Here is a 20,990-nt window from a genome sequence, read left to right as displayed (position 1 = left end):
AACCCTGGCTGTAAAACCCCAAAAGTGGCAGTGCTACCCTGTAAAACTGTTTGCTCCCAGCGAGGTCCATGGTCCATCAGTGATGGGTGTCTTTATTTATTTGCTGTCTTAGAATTCTGCATATTTATGCAGCTAAAGGCCTGCGGGCCCACACGCTGGCAGCCGCAGAGCGCATGAGAGCCCTGAGGAGACTCGATGCCAAGGAGCACAGAGGAAAGGTAAAAAGGGGAAAAAAGGGAAAAATCTTTCTCCTGCAGACAGCAAGATTTGGGATGGGAACAGGCCTGGCATGACAGGCAGCAAGGTACCCTAAAAATCCAGCTCTGCCCCTGCAAGGAAAGCTTGGCACGGATGGGCCTCACTCGGGGGCAGGATTGTAAAATTCAGTGGCAGGATTGTAAAATTCAGTGGCAGGATTGTAAAATTCAGTAGCAGGGTCATAAATCAGGTGGGATGAGAATGAGCCCATTCTTTTTTCAGCCCATGAGTGATGTGAGAAAACACTGGTCCAGTAAAATGTTTGTGTGCTGGCATCAGTCTCTGAGGCTGAAGGGTTTACAGCCAACTGACTTGTGCTGGTCCTGACGCAGTTGGGGTTTAAAAAATGCTGAGTTTGGGTTGCCATCAAATTAAGGGCTGAAGAACAGCAGAGGGAGTTCAGCAAGAGCTGGAAATCCCCATCTCAAGTGGGATTCCAAACCATCCTGTGAGCTGTGCTCATTCCTGGCACCACAATCCTTGGGATTTCAGCCAGCACTTTCCCCACTCCTTGTTTTACAACAGCAGCTGCTGCTGATGCCTTAGGATTTTAGCTTTTATATCTTTCATATATGTATAATCCTGCAATTCTCTGGTGTGTAACTCTAAAGCTCCATAGCCTGTCAGCTACTGTTCTCACATTTTATTCAGACAAAATAATTCCTCTCCAGGCCTGGAACTCAAGAACACCTCACTGTCTCAGGCCCTAAAAAGTATAAACAAAAGTGGGTTGGGGAGAGCAAATTGGGGGTAAATTACTTCATTATTTACAGCTGCAATTAGAGGATTAAACCCTGAAATGATCAAGCTTATAATTGTCTGAAAAACCCATGACCATCTTAGGTGGAGCCTCTGGGAGGCTTTGACTGCCCAAGTTGTACCTATTGAAGGGCTTTAATAAAAGCCCACACTTTTATTCTGTTAATCTTGTCTAGCCTCTGTTTTAGGCAGCCACTCCAAGGCATGCCTGGCAGGCTCTGGAGTTAGGCTGAGCCCTCACAGCTCTCTGTGCTGCTGTTGCAGACTCCCCTGCTGGTGGCTGTCACCGCCAGGCAGGCAGCCATCGTCCACGACCTCATCCAGGCAGGAGCAGATGTCAACGCTGTGGACAACAAGGGGCAGTCAGCTTTACACCTTGCTGCAACATATGGCTACACCCAGGTCCTCCAGGTAGGGGAAGCTGGATGGTTTTAATTGCTGATGAATAATAGAAAGTGTGTATATTGTGTGTGTGTATATATATATATATATATATATATATATATATATATATATATATATATATATATATATATATATATAAAAAAGTGTATATATATATATATATATATATATAAGTGTGTATATATATATATATAAGTGTATATATATAAGTGTGTGTATATATATAAGTGTATATATATATTTTATATATTTATATATAAATAAAAATACAAATATGTATTTTTATATTTATATATAAATAAAAATACAAATATATATTTTTATATAAATATAAATTGTGTATATTTTATGTATAAATATATATGTATGTATATATCTAGTATATTGTACATATAAATATTGTATATGTTTTGTATATATCTATATATATACAATATATATGTTTATATATATACAATATATAAAAATATATATAATGTAGATACAATATATATGTTTATATATATACAATATACACATATAAATATATATAATGTATATATAATATACATGTATATATAATACATATATACATGTACATATACATGCATATTATATATACATGTATATATTATATATAATGTATATATAATATAAAGTGTTGATGTTGGTGTCTTCAAGTAAAAGCAAGAGCTCAGTGAGAGATGGAGGCTGAGCAAAGGCTCCTTGTGTCAGGGATTGACACAGGAGTGGCTTTTATTCCTTTTTTAGGGCTGTACTTGCAGCCTGCTGTTACAGAGGAAAATTCTTTAGTGGCTCTGTGGGGAGAAAGAAATTATTTCTGCAGATCACAGCTCTGAAAGTGCTGGTGGCTCTGCTGAGCTCCCTGAAGGCAGGGGACATGGGTGAGGTGTCCAGAAAATGAAATTAATTAAAAAACCTGCCTTGACCCATATCAGGGCTGAGCACAGGCAGAGTTTGGTGGCCCTGCTGAGCTCTCTGAGGGCAGAGGTGCGGTGCCAGGGTGTCCAGAAAATGGAATTAATAAAAAAACCTGCCTTGAGGCCTGAGCACAGGCAGAGTTTGGTGGCTCTGCTGAGCTCCCTGAGGGCATGGGACATTGGGACAGGGGTGAGGTGCCAGGGGGTGCCCGTGGTGCTGGCACCACGTCCAGCATTCGTTAGCTGTGCCCAGGCTGAGCCCTGAGAGGGCAGTTAATGTGTAACACAGCCAGTTCTCTGGAAAACAGGTGTTTCCTTAAGTAGGAAAAGGGGGTTTAGTCCAGATGATGCCAACAAAGCCTCTCAGAGTGCCTCGTGGTGGTTTGGATTGCAAGGTTCCTTTGTTTGGTTTTTCTTTTGTGGGTTTCTTTGTTGTTTTTTTTTTGTCTTGACATAAAAAGGGACAACGGGCAGAGACTTGCTCCTCGATGTGGTCAAAGCCATAAAAGGCTTTATGGTTTGTTTGTTTATTTTATTGGAGTTTTTTTTTTTCCTAATGGATTAACTATCTAATCTCTAATAAGCACCTCAGAGCTAGGTGTCAATATTTGATCTGGACATATTTTATTTTTGTTAGAAGATAAGTCAAGCCCTAACCGTTCTGGGTGATCTTTCAGTGGGAGGATTCTGTCCTGAGCCTTGTCTGGCTTGACACAGATGAGTCACTGCAAAAATTCTCAGCTATTAATGTGAACAACTTGCTTTATTCAATCAAAAGAAAGAAAGAAATTCTCTGTAATAATGTAGACCAGGAGCCACTTAACTTCTTCGTGTTAAATCTATAACTTTCTTATATTAAAAAGTTTTAAAGTTGAGATTCTCTGCTAAGTCCAAGAAATTCTCATCTCCAGATCACAATTCCTGGTGTTTCTGTAGCCTCATTGCCACAAGCTGAGGCTTTAACTTCACACACTGCTGCACACTGAGAACAAAAAGTAAATAAATCCAGCCTGAGAATTGTCAATGCTGGCAAACTTTTAGGCCATAAACTTTGGCTACACCTGTCAAGGAGAGATTTTCATTTGTCCTTGTCAGGGATCACTCAGAATGAACCTGTCCTGGTGTCACTGGTGGCTTTGCCTAACCCAGGGTGAAAGTGAGGAGTCTGGCACTCCTGAGCTGGGGGCAGAGGCTGAGTTTTACTGTCCTGAACTGAGAACCTGAAAGGATCATTGGGTGTGACTTAGGAAAGCAGGGAATGTGATCACCTTGAATGTCCCTGTTGGGAGCATTCACAGCACTGGGATCTAGTGTCAAATAATGGTTTGTAATTAAAATATCATTATCTGATGTTGTTTGGTTTTACATTTTGTTGGTTTTGGCTTGCACAGTGTTCTGCTGAACTAAAATTCTGCATTTCTCTGTTGCCTCCAGGTTATCCTGTCACTGGGTTTCCCTCTGGATTTGGAAATGAAGGATTTTGAAGGTAAAAACCTTTGCACAAGTGGTTTGAAAACCTGCATTGGATATTTCATTGCCTGATGCTCGTTGGGTTTTGGGGCTGTGCTGGGAGACCAGAGCAGGCTCAGAAAATTCCTGGGAGGGAGAGAGTTGTGTCTGTGCACTCAAATGCCACAAAACTCAAAGGTGCTGATGGCTCAGGGGGGATTAAATTGGAGCTAAAAACAAAAACATGCTGGAATGCCCCAAAAAGTGCCCAGAGAGACAGAGAAAAAACCTGAGAAGGGCTTGTGCCTCAACAACACCTGCAGAGATTGGATGAATGGTGGAATAAATGATTGGGTGAATGGTGGAATGAACGATTGAATTAATTGTTGGATGAATGGTGGAGTGAATGATGGAATGAATGATTGGATGAATGGTGGAATGAATGGTGGAATAAATGATTGAATTAATTGTTGGATGAATGGTGGAGTGAATGATTGGATGAATGGTGGAATAAATGATTGAATAAATGATTGGATGAATGATGGAATGAATGATTAATTGTTGGATGAATGGTGGAGTGAATGGTGGAGTGAGTGATGGAATGAATGACTGGATGAATGCTCTCTGTGCCAGCCCTGCCTCCTCTCTGCACATCAGTATTTTCCCTGCACTGTCCTCACCCCCATCCCACGTTCCTTTTCCAGGCCATACCCCTCTGCACTGTGCTGTCCTGGCCCACAACGCCCTGCTGAGGGAGCAGGGCAGGCAGGCAGTGCCAGAGGAGCAGCACAGGGAGCTGCAGCAGCAGAGCAGGGAGCTGGAGTCCTGCATCCATCTCCTGGTGCAGACCGGAGCCTCCATCTACAGCCGGGTGAGGAGGGGCTGGGCTGTCCCTGGGTTTGTCTGGGAATTCTCCCCCAGTTCTCCTGCTCAAAACCCAGGATTGGAGAAGGAATGAGCTGCTGGCACAAGGGCCAAGCCTGTTCTCCTTTCAAGGGACTGCTGGCAGGGTTAGGTGCTTGTTGTATGATTATTTTTACTATTATAACAGTATATTATAATTAAAATAGTTAACCTCTAGTTGTAATAACATAAATTATAACATCTGGGTTATCTCACCCTTCTCATAAGACTAAAAATCAGATAAAAGTTTTTAAAATACCTCTCAATTACCCCATTTCTAAGTCAAGAAAAAAATATTATCCAACAGGTGCTGCCTTTTGGAGCTCCTGAAGCAGACGTGGACACTCAGAGGGTCCCTGAAGGGAGGGAGATGCTCCCCATCAGCTGCAGAGCTGGCCTGGGCTCTCTCTGTTGTGTTTATGGGATCTCTCCAGCTTGTCCTGCAGAACATTTCTTATTTGGCTTGGGTATTTTACATTCTTTTTCTCTGTTTTGAAATAGGATGTGAAAAGCAACAAGACAGTTCTTCATTACACAGTGCAGGATGGGAACGTCTCCCTGCTCAGGTACTTCCTGGAGCTGAACGCTTTCAAGTGCAAGGATTTTGTCAACAACAAGGTAATTTTTATCAACAACAGGGGTTTTTTTTTACAAAGGGAAAGGGCAAAAGTTGCTATTCTGAACTTCTGTTCAACCCCAAACTGCATTTTCCAGTAAACAGACAGCTCACAGAAAAACAGCACCTGGCTTGAACTCTGTCATGAAAAGCAGGAGAGGAGAGAATGAGAAGGAGATAAGCAGGGAGGAGGAAGAACAGGGGAAATGGTTGCTTGAGGAGGAACGTGAACTTTAGATTAGGCTGAGGATTGAGCAAACAGCCCTGCAGTGATGCAAGGTCTGACAGCAGCATGACACTGAGAGGTGGCACTTCAGGGCAGCCAGGTATCAATTCATCTCTGCTGTCAGATGTGGCACCACAGGAAGGACAAAGTCCCTGCTTCTGTCAAGGGCCACGGGGATTCTTTCTGCCTTAAACTTTATTTGCAGATTTTCTGGCACAGCCATCCCTAGGTTGGGTAAAGCAAGCTGGAAACCTCCCCAGAGCTGCCCCACAGCTCACCTGGGAGCAGATCCTGGGCAGTGACCATGTCCCACAGGTAGCAGCTGCTCCCTCCTCCCAAACAAAAACCTGACATTCCTGGGAGCCTCAACTGAGCCACCAGTGCCCAGCAGGCAGAGCTTTGGGACAGGCTGCCCCTCTCAGCAGGGCTATAATGGGGAGATTCTGGCTGCTTCCCCCTTGTCCTCCTTTGGGGAGGGGGACAAACCTGGGGGTCCCTGTTTGATTCATTTGGGACAGGCTGCCCCTCTCAGCAGGGCTATAATGGGGAGATTCTGGCTGCTTTCCCCTTGTTCTCCTTTGGGGAAGGGGACAAACCTGGGGGTCCCTGTTTGATTCATTTTGGGACAGGCTGCCCCTCTCAGCAGGGCTATAATGGGGAGATTCTGGCTGCTTTCCCCTTGTACTCCTTTGAGGAAGGGGACAAACCTGGGGGTCCCTGTTTCATTTTGGGACAGGCTGCCCCTCTCAGCAGGGCTATAACGGGGAGATTCTGGCTGCTTCCCCTCTGTCCTCCTTTGGGGAAAGGGACAAACCTGGGGGTCCCTGTTTCATTTTGGGACAGGCTGCCCCTCTCAGCAGGGCTATAATGGGGTGATTCTGGCTGCTTCCCCCTTGTCCTTCTCCTTTGGGGAAGGGGACAAACCTGGGGGTCCCTGTTTCGTTTTGGGACAGGCTGCCCCTCTCAGCAGGGCTATAATGGGGAGATTCTGGCTGCTTCCCCTCTGTTCTCCTTTGGAGAAGGGGACAAACCTGGGGGTCCCTGTTTGATTCATTTTGGGACAGGCTGCCCCTTTCAGCAGGGCTATAATGGGGTGATTCTGGCTGCTTCCCCTCTGTCCTCCTTGAGGAGGGGGACAAACCTGGGGGTCCCTGTTTGATTCATTTGGGACAGGCTGCCCCTCTCAGCAGGGCTATAATGGGGAGATTCTGGCTGCTTCCCCTCTGTTCTCCTTTGGAGAAGGGGACAAACCTGGGGGTCCCTGTTTCATTGCAGCACCTGCAGTCTCAGCCTTGCTCCCCAGAGTTTGTGCCCCTCAGGAGGGAAGTGAATTTCTCTGTCAATCCATTGCTCACCGAGGCAGACAAAAGGCAGCTTCGCGTTTTTTACCCCTCCAGATTTCTGTTGGGCTGCAGAAAAAACCTATTTTGGGTTGTGTTTGTGGGCAATGGCGCCGAGCTGGTGCTTTTGTGTCCACTGAAGGGCTTTTCACTGCATTCCTTCTGTATCTTTAGAGACCCTCAGGCAGGTGAGAGCCTGTCCAGGGGAGTCTCTGTTGTCTCTTGATCACAATCCTGGGACAGCTTCCTCCTGTGATAGGATCACTCAGAGTCCTCTGTCTTCTTGCTGAGCTGTTTGGGGCAAGGAGATATCCTGGATTTTTTAGCTCTTCAAAGCATGAAGAAGCCAAGGAAACAGCCATGTTTAGGTTTCCCTGGCTCACCCACTGCTTGTGCTTGTCTCACTCCAAATCTGTCTCCACGGCATTTTCACAATGAGAAAAATATTGAAGCCTTGGAGGTGTTTTCCATCTGGAGGATTCCTGGAGCCCACTTTGTCTCAAATGAGACCTATTAAAGTCAGCCTGAGGCTTCAAGGTCAGGCCTTGTCAGATTGCCTCATTATCTTAGCCCATGCCTGGATTTGGAATCTCTCAAGTGCAGATCTTTCCATTTTAACAAGAAATCCTGTAAAGAGCTTGTAACCATCCCTTGACTTTCTGGGATAATAAACTTGACAAGGATCTGCTTGTTCAGGGCTTGTAAAACATGCCTTGTCTGAGAAAAACTGTTTATTTTCTGCAATTTTATTTTCTGCAATTTTATTTTCTGCAATTTTATTTTCTGCAATTTTATTTTCTGCAATTTTATTTTCTGCTTCAGTCCTCCCTGATGTCTCAGTGGTTAACAGGAGTTGAAAATCACATTTTTCATTTCCCATTTGAACAACTGGAATATTAACACAGGCTGCACTTTGTGTCCAACCATTCCAATGCCATGGCAAACCCATGATTGTTTCTGAGAGTAAAAAACCAAGCAGCTGCCTCAATGAGACTCTTGCAGACTAAAAATACCTCACCTTGTGCTTTTGTTTATCAGCTTTTTCTCACTTACAACCGTTACCAGTCATACCTGACCAGACAGGGCACAGATTTCTTCATGGTCTGGTGGCACCAGAGCTTCTGCAGCCCCCTCCATCCATGCCTGGCTCCACAGCCAGCTCTGTCCCTCCTGTGCCAGTCCTGGCACTGCAGCCAAGCCATGCCTGGCCTTGGGAACTGGAATCTCCCTGGCACTTGGAAGTTTTGGGAAAGGGGGAATGTGTGGAGCACAAACGGGACTGGTGCTGTGGAGCTTTGTGTGGTGGGCAGCACTGTGATGTGTTTGGTGTCTATAATCCAATGTTATTTATTATATTGCTATAATTTAGTGCTTCCCAGTGAAATATTTCCATGCCTGTTACAGCCTTCTCTTTTTCCAGTAACTCCCCAGGTCTCTGCTTCCATGAGGCTGTGATTTAGGGAGTGATTTTTTAATGAGGGATTTCAGTGGAATCATACCTGAGGTTGTGATTTAAGGGGTGATTTCAGAGAAGTCTTGGGGGAAAATTTCAGTGCAATCATACATGATGCTATGATTTAGGGAATGATTTCAGAGCAGTTTTAGGGAAAATTCAGTGCAATCATACATGAGGCTGTGATTTAGGGAGTGATTTCAGAGCATTTTTAAGGGGGACTTCAGAACAACCAGGCTATGATTTAGGGGGGGTTTCAGCAGCCAGGGAATGTTCCTGCTTCAGGGCTATTAATTACCTACACCCAAAGCATCAAAGCTGCCAATTTGTGGTGCTCTAGCAAAGAAAAAGAATCTGAATCCACAAACCTCCTGCCTGGGAGAAACAGAGCAGAGATCCTCCCTCAGCTCCTGATGACAAATCCCATGAGGATTCTTCTCTCATTTCACACCTCCATCCATCTCTAGGATGATTCTGGGGAGATGGCACAGCTCACCAGGGAATTTATCTGGGTTTTTTACTCCTTTTTGTTCCCCCTTGCCCCTGCTTTAGGCCCATGGCAACACAGCCCTGCACATGGCAGCTGCTTTGCCTGGGGACAAGAACCAGAAGGAAATGATCCAGCTGCTCCTGGAGCACGGGGCAGACCCCAGCATCAGGAATTTGGACAATGACCAGCCCATCCACATGGCCCCTGCTGGGATAGCTGGGGATCAGGTATGGGATCCACACTGCTGCTCTCCCCTAACACACCTGCATGCTCCAGGGGGGCTGGGTTTTGTGCTTGTGAATATAAAAATATTCCTGATGTATTTGGGTGTTTATTTAGGTCCACGTGTACGTGTCAATAATTGTGTGTGTGAGTGGTTTTGGTGGCTCAGATGGTGCTCCCTGAAATTCCACGTTTTTTGGCAGGTCAGGAATTTGCTGAAGAAAGGGAAAGTCACACCTGCATTCAACTCCTGCCACAGAAGTGCCAGATCCTGATTTTTATCTGCAATTTATAGAACAGCTTCAACTCCAGCTTCTGCCTCTGATAAAAACTGTGAGGGTGGTTCTGCAGCACATCCCTGCTCCTTCAGGCTTCAGCCAGGCTGGGCTGGGAGTGCTTCTCAACCTGTGGCCACGAGCAGCACATCAGACAGCAGAAGATGGGCTTTCAAATGGTTGAAAACTCAATTTTGGTAACAGAAAATGTGAATAAACCTCCAGCAAGGAGGTGAGCAAATCCAGGAGCTGCTACATAAATATTCCAAATAAGTTCAAAGCACAGCCAAGCTTTGAAACCCTTGGAGGTGACAGAGCACAAGGTGAGAGTTTGGCTGTAAAAGGTTGAGAAATGCTGCTCTGAGACACCCCCAAACTGTGCCTCTGGCTGGGCCTGTGCACAGGGACTGCTGGAAATGCTGCAGCCTCTGGAATGTGCAGCTCCCACTGACCCTGCTCCCCTGGCAATGCAGGATCCCGAGGAGGGAGAGCCTGGATGGAGAACTTGAGCCAGCCCTGGCTGGATTTCACCCCAGGGATGGACATGCAAAGGCAAGAGCCCCAGGGGAGGCTCCTGCAAGCTGGAACTGCCATTCCCAAACTTTGGGAGGGTTCTGGAGCAGCTGCCCATGGCCAGCCCAGGGAAAGAAACAGCTGCTGTAAGAACAAGGACATGGGGTAGGTTTGTGTGGCTGCTGAGGGGAGGATTCCAATGCAATGCAGTGCAATCCAATCCCATCCCCTCTGATCCAATCCCATCCCATCCAATCCGATCCCATCCCATCCCAGTCTCCAGCTCTGGAAGCCCCTCAGGTGGGAGCTCACCTCACCTGGGGGCAGACAGAGAATCCCTTTGGGTCTCCCAGAGCCTTTAGGGCAGCAAACCCGTGTGGGTGTGTGCAGGAAGTGCTCCCCTGCTCCCTTTCCCACCTGAGGGGGGTTTGGCCCATTCCTTTTAGCGTTTCTGTGAAATGATTTGTGGATTGCTGTGCAATCTGTGGCTCTGCAAGGCCGTGTTTTGGCAGAGGCTGGGGCTCACTCTGAGCTGTATTTTGGATTTTGCTGGCTCCTCAGTGTGTGCAGGTGCTGCTCTCCAGCAGGGTGAGCAGAGAGATGAAGGGCAGAGTTCTTAAATCACTGCAGCCACTCCCTTGAGCACCCACTGGCTGCTGCCTCACTGGGATTTCCTGAGGCACTGGCAGGCCTGGAGTGTTTAAACAACTGACAGGAGCAAAAGCTCTTAAGAAATGCAGAGACCTCGGTTTTCCAGCCCTCCTCTCTGCTGTTGGGCCATTGCCTCTCACTACACGTACCTGCAATCCCGCTGACAGAGAAGCAGACGTGTATTTGCATGTGTTTGCATAAATTTTCATGTATCTGAGCACAGGCCAGCAAAAGCCAGTGCTGTCTCACTTGGAAGGATGCTACAACGAGCCCTGAATGGAGGGAGAAGGGTATCAGGGAGGTAATACCGTGTGTCAAGGCAAAACGATGGAAAAAATATCAATTTCTGGATTCTGCAGCAGCAGAACTGTCAAACTGCGAGCAATGTGAAAGTGTAAAAAGCTTTTTTCCACCTAGAAATGTCTGTGAGGTGACTGAATTCCTTTGGAAGTGAAAAAATACAGGAGCTTTCTTTCCTTGAGTGGCTTTTCCCTTTGTTGTGTCATCTCTTGGGTGTTTCATACAAACCAGCGTCAATGGGAGCCTGCAATCCTCACCATCTCCAGAATATCAGGGAAAATGTCCTTTTAGGGGAGGAATTAAAGCATCCCCCTGGAAGCTGGGAGCTGATGGATGAGGTTTGCAGAGGGAAGAGCCCGTGGCAGCCCCAGGATTCCTCCTCTCTGTGCTCAGCTCCCCAAAGCTCAGCCTGCAGAGGCCTCCCCTAAAGCAGCCACCATCCACAAGCTGCTCCTGTTGGCTTTGGACTGGAGCCACCAGACTGTTGGAAGCTGCTGCTTCCCCCTGTGTGTAAAACAATTTTCTCTTTTCCTTTCCCGATTCCTGGCCTGGCTGTGGAGAAAATCACTTTTAAATCTCAAACCTGAGCGTCTTCTCTACTTCTCTCACTGATTTAAGCAGTTCACAGCTCACTCCTCAATTTTTTATTGCTCTTTCAGGGCAAATGTAACTTCTCAAAGCTCAGCTTTGCTGGCAGTGTGTGATATCCCTTTATTTGCACAGTTTATCTCTTCCTACCTGTGGCTTTGGATAAGTTGTTAATAACAAAGGCTCGTTATCACCAAGCAAACGTTCTGAAGTGGCACCATAGAAAAGCTGTCAGTCGGTTGGCAAGGGAAACTTTTAGATCAAATTCTCAGGTAGAGAAGCTGAAAATAAGAACCTTTTCTCGGTAACTGTGGGTGACTTCTGGGGTTATTCATGGCTTTGTGAGCATGAGATGATCCTCGGGTTTGTGTTTATAGAGGCAGTCAGGGCTTCACTTGGCAGGGACTGATGAAATGCCAGCCTTGCAGCAGAGCCAGCTCTGCTTTAGGTATTTCCTTTAACTCCTTTTTACTTTTGGGAGGGATGAAAGAGGGAAATAATACATTTCTCACAGAAAACGCACAAGCAACCTTTGAATGGCTCCTCTGTTGTGTTTTTTCCCTTTCTTGTGTCAACAAGGCCTTGTGTCAACAGCCAGCAAGCTTCTACTTGTCCTGAGTGTGTCCCCGGGGCTGTTGACAGCATCTCAAACCAGTTTCCAGTCTGGCACAGGTGGGATTGCAAAACCACTGCAGGAGGAGCAGCAGGGAAGGAGGAAGAAGCTGCCAGGGATGGAAGTGGTGTTGCTGGTGTGATGGAAGCTGGTACAGCCCCGAGGTTTTGGTCTGTAGGAATATTCTGCTGGAAATATCTTGGCCTCCTCCACTGAGGAGGGGTTTTCTGGCCTGGATCAGGCATCACCCGAGGATCAGGATGGGATTTAGGGTGGTTTTAGTGCTGATGTTGCTTTGTGGCTGTGCCAGCAGTGGGATCAGGGGAGGGCACAGATATTGATGAGTGTGCAATCTGCTGAAACCCTGTCAGAATTAAACATCCACCTCAGCTGGAGGTCAGAAATATCTTGTCAGACTCCAACACTTAAACCCGTTCTGAAACCCGTATTTATCATTTCATGGTGCCCTTTCACTCCCTGAGAGCATCTCCCTGGCTCTGCTAAGCTCAGGCCAACCTTGGGGAGGATGTGGGCACCCCATTTCCTCTAGAAGCCTCCAGTTTCTTGCCTCAGCCTCATTTTCTGGCTTTTTCTTGCTGCTGATAAGGGGCTCTGATGTGTGGCTCCAGGTGTGCCCGCTCCTGAGGCAGGAGCAGCTGGCACTGGGTGAGCTCTGGGGTAGAATTCCAGCCCTTCAGTGCCCCAAAGGATCACCCAGGGGCTGAAGCAGCTGCCAGCACTACTGAAATGACACTTGGTGGGGTGTCCCTGCCCAGGGGTGATCACACCTTCAACTGCTGCAAAGTTACAGCTCTTTAGTATTTATATAATAATAATATATATATTTTGCTGTGATCTCCTGCATTTATCACTTGGGCCAATGCTGAGATTAATCAGGGGAGAAGGAAAGATATTATTTGAATATTTTTAAAGCACGTTTTGGAAAAGAAACCCCTGGTACCTTACATGAGGTAAAGGAACTGGAAAGGTTTTCAGTTCAGCATGGAAGTGTCTGGGTGAGGTGAGCAAACAGCTGGATAGAATTCATATTTCTCTTTACAGGTGTAGTTATTTCTCTTTTTTGGTGGAATTTAATATGGAGAGATGCTTCTTTCTTTCTTTCCAGTTTGCCTCACCAAGAGGAGGCAAGACAAAATGTTAGGAAGCTCTGGGTTTATGCAAGAAGCAGGAAATCCTCAGGTATTACAATTTTCCTATTATCTACTCTAAAAAATAAATCATTTAGCTCCTGTTCAGCTGATTTTGCTGAAAACCTTTTACTTCTGAGGAGCCAGGGCTGAACCCTGGTGTGGCAAACATCAGCTTTCCTTTTCTGCCAGAACCACTGGGAAATGTCACCAGGGCAGCCTGAGCAGCAGCAGAGGTGAGGAGCTGCAGATCCAGCTCAGAGCTGGGTGATGCACAGAGTTCTCTGGGGAAAAATGGATTAAATATGGACTTTTTATCTGCTGGAAAAGGTGAGTGAGAGCTTTTGTGTCACTGAATAGGCTGCTCAAAACCTCATCCTCACCTCTGTGAGAGCAGGGTCAGCAGCAGAAGAGAAAAGCACTGACCTGTTGCACATGAAAAATGAGCAGGCTTCAGCATTTGCACCAAATGATTTATTTGTATCAAAAAGAGCTGGTTTAATAACAAGTGTCTGATAAGGCAGCTTCAGATTTATTTTTAAAAACAGCAACAATGAAAAAAAAAAAAACACAGGGAAAAAAACCCCACCAAACCACCAACAAACCCCCCCTAACCATAGATCAATGTAGTGACAGCATTGTGTAAAAAAAAGTGTGAGTAGTGAAGAATAAACGGGGCTGTGTTAGGCAGCACAACTTTGCATAGTTCATGGGCAATTTAATCTGATTTGGATAGAGTGGATGTGTGAAACCACAGCCCCCATTAGCTGTAGCAAATGTCCCAGCTCCTGTCCCTCCTGAAGAAATCCTCAGCCACGGCCAGGGGGGGCAGCAGCTCCAGGCAGTCCGAGCTGGGGCAGGGGCAGCACTGCGGGCCCCTGCTGTCCCTGCCCTGAGCCCCACAGGCTGGGCAGCAGCACGCAGGGCTGGCCAGGGGACACGGGGGGTGGCAGGGCCACTCCTCCATGGGGCAGCTGTAGGGTGGGCTGGGGGTCAGCGGGGTGAGGGGAGACAGCTGAGGGGGAGAGCAGCTGGAGTTCCACGGGCTGGGCAGGTCTGCTGAGCTGGGAGAGCTGGCAGCCTGGAGATTGAGAGAGAAAAAGGGGAAAAAGGAGATTTCAGGGAAGTATGGCCAGCAGGCAGGATTGCTGTGCTGTTGCCTTTCTCATGTGGCTGCCCAGGGAGATCCTGGAGGTGTAAACCCAATGTTAGTAGGGACAATCCCTGCCCAGGGAGATCCTGGAGGTGTAAACCCAATGTTAGTAGGGACAATCTCTGCCCAGGGAGATCCTGGAGGTGTAAACCCAATGTTAGTAGGGACAATCCCTGCCCAGGGAGATCCTGGAGGTCTAAACCCAATGTTAGTAGGGACAATAGGGATTGGGACCCAGGGAGGTCCTGGAGGTGTAAACCCAATGTTAGTAGGGAGAATCCCTGCCCAGGGAGATCCTGGAGGTCTAAACCCAATGTTAACAGGGACAATCTCTGCCCAGGGAGATCCTGGAGGTGTAAACCCAATGTTAGTAGGGACAATCTCTGCCCAGGGAGATCCTGGAGGTGTAAACCCAATGTTAGAAGGGACAATCTCTGCCCAGGGAGATCCTGGAGGTCTAAACCCAATGTTAACAGGGACAATCCCTGCCCAGGGAGGTCCTGGAGGTGTAAACCCAATGTTAACAGGGAGAATCCCTGCCCAGGGAGATCCTGGAGGTGTAAACCCAATGTTAACAGGGACAATCCCTGCCCAGGGAGGTCCTGGAGGTGTAAACCCAATGTTAGTAGGGACAAATTCTTGCCCAGGGAGATCCTGGAGGTGTAAACCCAATGTTAACAGGGACAATCCCTGCCCAGGGAGATCCTGGAGGTGTAAAACCCAAAGGCAGTTTCTGTTAGTAGGGACAACCCCTTGCAGGAGCTGTGCTGCTCTTTGCACAAAATCTACAGGACCTCTGGTAGGGACATTCCCCATCCTGCAGCCTCTCCCAGTTTATTTGGGGTTCCCCATGGGAAAAGAAGGGACATTCCCCATCCTGCAGCCTCTCCCAGTTTATTTTGTGCTCCCCATGGGAAAGCATTCAGAGCCCATGAGCATCTCAAGCTCCTAAGAGCAGCCAAATTCCCACATTGCTGCTGCTCTGCCCCAGGAGGTGACTCCCTCTCCCCCTGGGGACAGCTGTGGCTGCTCCCCTGGGTCCCAAAGCTCACCAGGCCCTGGTTGAAGCAGAGCTGGACTGGCTGGAAGGTGTCTGGGGTGCAGTGTGGGGGTGGCTGGAAGGCACTGAAGGTTGCCTCAGAGGGTGCATCTGACTGCAGGCAGGAATCTATCAGCTGCTCCAGGTAGCCAGGGCTTTCCTCACAGGACAGGCAGCTGGAAAACTGCCAGGATGGGCAGCAGCTGGGCACAGGAGGGATGGGTTCTGCTTCAAAAGGCTCTAGGAGAGAAAGGAAAGCAGACAGCAGCAAATTAATCAGTGCCTGTCTTCACAAAGGGCAGGTCTCAGTGCTCTCCCAGGCTCAGTAACCCAGTGAATTCAGACATTAAACGGGCTCTCAAGGGCAAGGGGATTTTGTAGGAAAGCAGAAACCACGAGGGAGATGCTCCAAAGCATGTGAATAACTCAGGGAAGGCAGCCCCCTCAGCTCTGAAGCTCTTTAACTGCTGGAAACTCTTCTGGCCCCAGGCATTTTGGACAGGGATCCAGCTGGAAACTCCCTCAGACTCTCGACCCTCTGGCCTCCCTTCTGTGCCCTGTTTGCAGCCCCAGAAGGTGCCAGGCAGTGATTTGTGCTTCCCAGCCTGGCAGATGTGCCTTTGCCTCATCTCCAGACCCGGGGCAGCTACACCTGCAGGAACAAGGGGATAACAGGAGGATAATTTGCCTTTTTTTTATCCTCCAAACAGCCAGACAGGAGCAGAACAAACAGAGCAAGGCAGGGCTGATGTGGCATTGTGACCATGTAGTGTTGCTGGCCAAAGGGTGAGTTCCTGGAAAGCCCACAGCAGATCTGGCTTTTCAGAATTATTATATTTTCACACCAAGCTCAAACATGGTTTAAGCCCTGTCCACGTGAAGGGCACAGGTCTGAAATGCACATTGCAGGGTCAAAGGTGGCAGTGTTTAGCTGGCTCTGGGGAGTGAGAAACACCCAAAATACATAAACTGATGGAGACCTTCCAGCCTGAAAAGGCTTTGGCATGCTAGCTTTGGCGTGTCTCACGTTTCTTTATTAACATAAGCAAATGGATTCCCAGCTATCGATGATTTAACAATTTCCTTGTCCATGCAATGTGTGCACTCACACCTGCCCAGCCTTTCCTCTGTGCTTTGGCTGGGGATACCTGAAGGATCTGCGAGCCCAAAGTGCCCCTCCCCTCACCCCTTCCCCCTTTTCCTTGGATATTCGCAGGCAGGAGGAGGAAACTCTTGGTGGTGTTGAAAATCTGGTATTTCTCTCACTCCTGTGGATGCTGGCAGGAGAGGGAGGAGAGAACAGAACCCAGCCAGGGGCTCCAGGGCACTCTGACCCTCAGTGGCCCCCAGAGCCTGGGGAAGGCGATGCTGTCCCCTCGGGATGAGCATCTTTTCCCGAAGGGATGGAATTCCCTGCTGTGGGATGGATAAGCTGGGAAAGGAGAGCCCCGTGCGCTCTCAGCTCCTCATCTGCATCCTGCGGGCTCCCTGCAGGTGCTGATTGGCCCCACCGCGGGCACTGCCGGCCTCAAACAGGGCTGGGAAGGCTCGGGGCGGTGGGAAAAATTGGGAATGGGGCGGGAAGGGCCGCGTGGATGGGCTTTGTACCAACCTGGGTGAGGCGGAGACACAGACTCTGCAAACTGGATGCTGCTGCTGCTGCTGCTGCTGCTGCTGTCCCAAGGAACCTGAGCAAAGAGAAGGGAAGGAGGGGAGCTGCGGCACAGAGCGAGGTGAGTCTGGATTCCAGAGAAAACTCTTGAAATAAACCTTATTTCCCTCCTGGCTGTGGCTGGGAAAACCTCGCTGGCACTGACAGAGCATGAGATGAATGTGCATAACAGGGTTTTTGATGGGCACAGCACCCACCGGGGTGAAGCCCCTGAATCAGCTCTGTGCTGAGGGCTCTTTTTGCTGCATTCCCCATTCTACAGAGCTGCCTTTGAAACTGGTGTGTGTTAATTTCCAGGAGCGTGAACTCCACACTGGAGGGAAGCCCAAGGAGTTCCTAGGAATGGATATTACTGGGAATGAGTCATTAACTAAAGACCAGTGCAGGTGTCCCAGCAGACTGGATTGGTGTCGTTTGAGAAGCAGCTCTAGCAGTGCTCCTTGAAAAGGGACAACTTCGTTTTTTAAGGAATGCTGGAAGCTGCAGCAAGACAGATCAACCACTTCTAGGGACCTGACCTGCTGGAAGGAAGAAACCCACCCCAAAAGGAACGGGAGTTTTGCTGCTTGGGGGCCAGGATTTTACTCTGCAAGTACAAATACTGGTGGGATTTTTCCCCTCAGGTTTAATTCATACAGCCCTCCACTTCATTTCCTTTATTCAAGCTGCTCTCGAGTGAGCAGCTCATTTCCCTGGCAACAACTTCCTGGACATCCCGTGCATTTAATTCCTGAAACAGTGGCTCTTCTGGGCTGAGGGTGCCTTTTGTCCCTTTTTGCTGCAGACGTGACAAGGCAGAGATGGAGTCCCCAGGCTGAGCTTTTCTCAGCGCACATCCTGCCAGCCCAGAGCCTCGGGGCTTTTGGGGCAGGCCATACCTTGTGCAGGTCACCGAGGTGACTTCCCTCACCGCCGCTTTTCACTTTTTCCTGTGTGGGCACCACAGGGGTTGTGTGAGGTGCTGGTGGGAAGTGAAAACCGGTTCCACACAGCCCTGGGACACCTGGCTGTGATGAAGAGGCTGCTGCTCTTGGGGCTGCAGGGGAGCAGTGACCCAGCGTTTCCAAAACCTGACAGTTCTCTTCACCCAGACCCTCTCTGCCCCTGGATCTCAGGCTGATTTTTGTGCAATCAGCTGCAACAAAGTGCAGAGGCTGAAATCTGAAAAGCTCCAAGAGCTGCAATGTCACGAACCAGGAAGAAATAATGATTTGCCAAGCTCTTTATGCAAATCCCCCGAGTGGCTGGAGCTGGAGGAATCCTACAAAGGCTGGAAGAGGGAATGAGAGGGAATGTGCAGGTGTGTGTGTGCACTCAGAGCTCAGCCCCTCCTCCAGAAGGGATGGGGCTGCCCAGGTGTGCTTCCATCCCGGAGGCAGTGACTTTTCTGGGGAAGCAGCTCTGCTTTCTCCCTGTATTCCTCAGATTCTCACTCCTTTAAGTCACTGCTGCAGCTACTCTGACTGAATGTTCCTTTCCCCCATCCTCACCCGCCTGTTACACTCAGATTTTGGCCCAGAAATTACAGTCCTGGCAAAAAAAAAAAAAAAACCCAAAAAACCAAAAAAACAAAACACAAACATTGAAAGAGAAGCTACAAAGCCAACACCACAATATTTTCACTCACTGCTGAACCAGTGGCTGCTTGTCGTGCTCTCCTCTGCTGCAGCAACTCCTTGACCGTGATCTTCACCCTCACGCCTTGGTACACCTTGGGCTTTCCTGGAAGAATTTGGGGAAAAACACTTTGCAAGGAGGGAGAATCTCAGAGCAAACAGCAAATCCAGCAGCTTTTCAGGTGTGCTCTATGTGGAGAACAGTTTTAGACTTTACATGACTAACTTTTTAGTCTCTGTTTGCAGTCCCACTCACAGCCCTCTTTAACACCTGCTATTCCAGCTTGGGACAAGCAGGCACTCATGAAAATCTTGCTGTTGATAATATTAAAAACCCACATGTTTATTATCAATCTCCTCCTTCCCCTGCCCCCTTCCAGCTTTCCCAATACCAAGCTCCATCTGGTGCTGCTGCTGGAATCATTTAAATTCCTGACATATTTGCCTCCCTCAGGACCTGAAAATAAATGTGGGAAGTGTTTCATCTGGCAGATGAAGCCCAGGAATAAAACAATGGAAATATGTGGGTGGTTATTCAGAGAGCTCAACAAAACACCAATAAAATGACTGTTTTCTTGCAAAGCCTAGATTATCTCTTTATTCTGCTCATGTACAGCCCCTATTTATTTCAAACAAGAATTTAGGGTGTGTTTAATCCAGCCAAAACCAGGCAGCAATCACCAGCCACTACCAAATGAGGGATTTTTAGGACAAGAAATTATAAAGAATTTACTTCTCCTGAAAAACCACTTTCACTTGTTGCGCTCATGGTAAAACACTCAGCTCCTCTGGCAGTTGTCCTAACTTTCTGCTGGTGTTTTAATTGAAATCACACAATAAAAGGAAACACACCCAGACTGGTCTCTACACTCAAAAAATGCCAGAGCAGGGAGCAGACAGCCCTGAAGGAGGCACCAAAAATAAATTCCCAGCAGGAGAGCAGCAGTGCCAGAGCTAAACCCGGCCTTCCAGTGCCACCTCTGGGCACAGAACACCTTCTCCAGGGCAGATGCACAGCACCAGGAGATCCTGGCACAGAAACAACGCTGGGTTTGCAGGTTCTGCCCACACAGCCAGGGAATCCTGCACTGCAGGCACTGTCCTCTTGTGCTGGAACCTCTGCTGCCAGTGCCCCTGGGGTGATCTGGGGGAGGACAGGCTGGGACAGGCACCCCGGGCCCTCCAGAGAGTGACAGGGCTGCCCTCAGGGCGGTTTGCTGAGCTGGGCTCAGCCGGGGATTATCCAGCTCGTGTTTTGGCGTTTTGTTTCTGTTCAACAAGCTAAAGCTGGGCAAAATGAGGGAGGGAAGAGTGGGATTTAAGGAGAACACGCTGTTAGCAGAGCTCCCTGCAGGCAGGGAGGGCTCTGAGGTGGCAGGGCCAAGGGTGGGATGGTGAGGGTGGGCACAGAGCAGAGCGATGGGGCTGGGGGCAAGGGTGGGCACAGGGTGGGCAGGGCAGGTGGGGAATCAGGAGCAGGGTGACAAGGACAGGATGGGGTGGGGTCGAGGAGCAGGATGGTGAGGGTGGGCTGGGGGCCAAGGGCAGGGTGATGGATTTGGGAGTCAGGGAGGAGGGTGGCCAGGGTGGGTCACGGGTCAGGGAACAGAGCGATGATTCCAGGGCACAGAGAGCAGCGTGATGGGGCTGGGGATCCAGGGGCACAGTGATGGTACTGGGCACCGAGGGAAAGGCTGGGAGGGTGGGCTGGGAGTAGGGTGACAAGGACAGGGGGTGGACTCGGGGTCGGGGAGTGGGGCTGGGATTCAGGGGCAGCGTGGCCGGGGAGGAGTGTGTGGGGTGGGCACAGATGCAGAGAGGGCACCCAGAGGTGTGGGGTGGGCACCCAGGGATGCAGGGTGGGCACCCAGAGGTGCAGGGTGGGCACACAGAGATGCAGGGAGGGCACAAAAGTGCAGGGAGGGCACAGATGTAGAGAAGGCACACAGGGATGCGGAGTGGGCACCCAGAGGTGCAGGGTGGGCACAGATGCAGAGCAGATACTCAGAGGTGTGGGGTGGGCACAGATGCAGGGTGGCACCCAGAGGTGCAAGGTGGGCACACAGAGGTGCACGGAGGGCACAGATGCAGAGAAGGCACACAGGGATGCGGGGTGGGCACAGATGAAGAGGGGGCACACAGGGATGCGGGGTGGGCACAGAGGTGCAGGATGGACACCCAGCTGTGCGGGGTCCCCCGTGCCCCCCGGCCGGGTGTGCCAGCCCGGCAGCAGCGCCGCTCGGAGCCCGCGGAGCCCCGTGCCCAGCCGGCACCCGGCGCTGGCACCCGGCGGGCAGCAGCCGATCGTGCCGTGCCTCCTCCCTCCCTCCCTCCTCCCCGCCCTCCCCGCTCCCTCCTGCCTTGGCAGGCGGCATCGCCTC

At 49.2% G+C, this 20,990-nt stretch overlaps 2 protein-coding genes across 2 annotated transcripts; one reads left to right on the top strand and one right to left on the bottom strand.

The window, feature by feature from the left end:
• Window positions 1-146: 146 nt before the first annotated feature.
• Window positions 147-10,115, top strand: LOC143695636 (NF-kappa-B inhibitor delta-like). Its single transcript, XM_077189926.1, has 7 exons — window positions 147-218; window positions 1,282-1,428; window positions 3,777-3,828; window positions 4,496-4,662; window positions 5,196-5,312; window positions 8,882-9,046; window positions 9,245-10,115. The coding sequence occupies exons 1-7, from the start codon at window positions 174-176 to the stop codon at window positions 9,314-9,316; spliced, it is 765 nt and encodes a 254-aa protein (XP_077046041.1). The 5' UTR covers window positions 147-173; the 3' UTR covers window positions 9,317-10,115.
• A 3,557-nt stretch (window positions 10,116-13,672) lies between these two features.
• POU2AF3 (POU class 2 homeobox associating factor 3) lies at window positions 13,673-20,984 on the bottom strand. The gene is made up of 5 exons (XM_077189832.1): window positions 20,872-20,984; window positions 18,621-18,738; window positions 16,934-17,009; window positions 15,335-15,561; window positions 13,673-14,210 (listed from the first exon to the last, which is right to left on the bottom strand). The coding sequence occupies exons 1-5, from the start codon at window positions 20,982-20,984 to the stop codon at window positions 13,893-13,895; spliced, it is 852 nt and encodes a 283-aa protein (XP_077045947.1). The 3' UTR covers window positions 13,673-13,892.
• Between the last annotated feature and the right edge of the window lie 6 nt (window positions 20,985-20,990).

This window comes from Agelaius phoeniceus, chromosome 23 (assembly GCF_051311805.1).
Source record: "Agelaius phoeniceus isolate bAgePho1 chromosome 23, bAgePho1.hap1, whole genome shotgun sequence".
Lineage (NCBI taxonomy): Eukaryota > Metazoa > Chordata > Aves > Passeriformes > Icteridae > Agelaius > Agelaius phoeniceus.
This window is presented reverse-complemented; position numbering and strand designations above follow the sequence as displayed.

What these genes read in the sequence shown, in the direction of transcription:
- POU2AF3 (XM_077189832.1), bottom strand. Translation starts at nt 20,984, where the DNA reads ATGCCGCCTGCCAAGGCAGGAGGGAGCGGGGAGGGCGGGGAGGAGGGA. An exon ending in AAGCAGCCACTGGTTCAGCA is followed by an intron (nt 17,010 to 18,620) that starts GTGAGTGAAAAT and finishes CTCTTTGCTCAG; the next exon opens with GTTCCTTGGGACAGCAGCAG. An exon ending in TGTGTCTCCGCCTCACCCAG is followed by an intron (nt 15,562 to 16,933) that starts GTTGGTACAAAG and finishes TTTCTCTCCTAG; the next exon opens with AGCCTTTTGAAGCAGAACCC.
- LOC143695636 (XM_077189926.1), top strand. Translation starts at nt 174, where the DNA reads ATGAGAGCCCTGAGGAGACTCGATGCCAAGGAGCACAGAGGAAAG. An exon ending in CCAAGGAGCACAGAGGAAAG is followed by an intron (nt 219 to 1,281) that starts GTAAAAAGGGGA and finishes CTGCTGTTGCAG; the next exon opens with ACTCCCCTGCTGGTGGCTGT. An exon ending in GAGCCTCCATCTACAGCCGG is followed by an intron (nt 4,663 to 5,195) that starts GTGAGGAGGGGC and finishes GTTTTGAAATAG; the next exon opens with GATGTGAAAAGCAACAAGAC.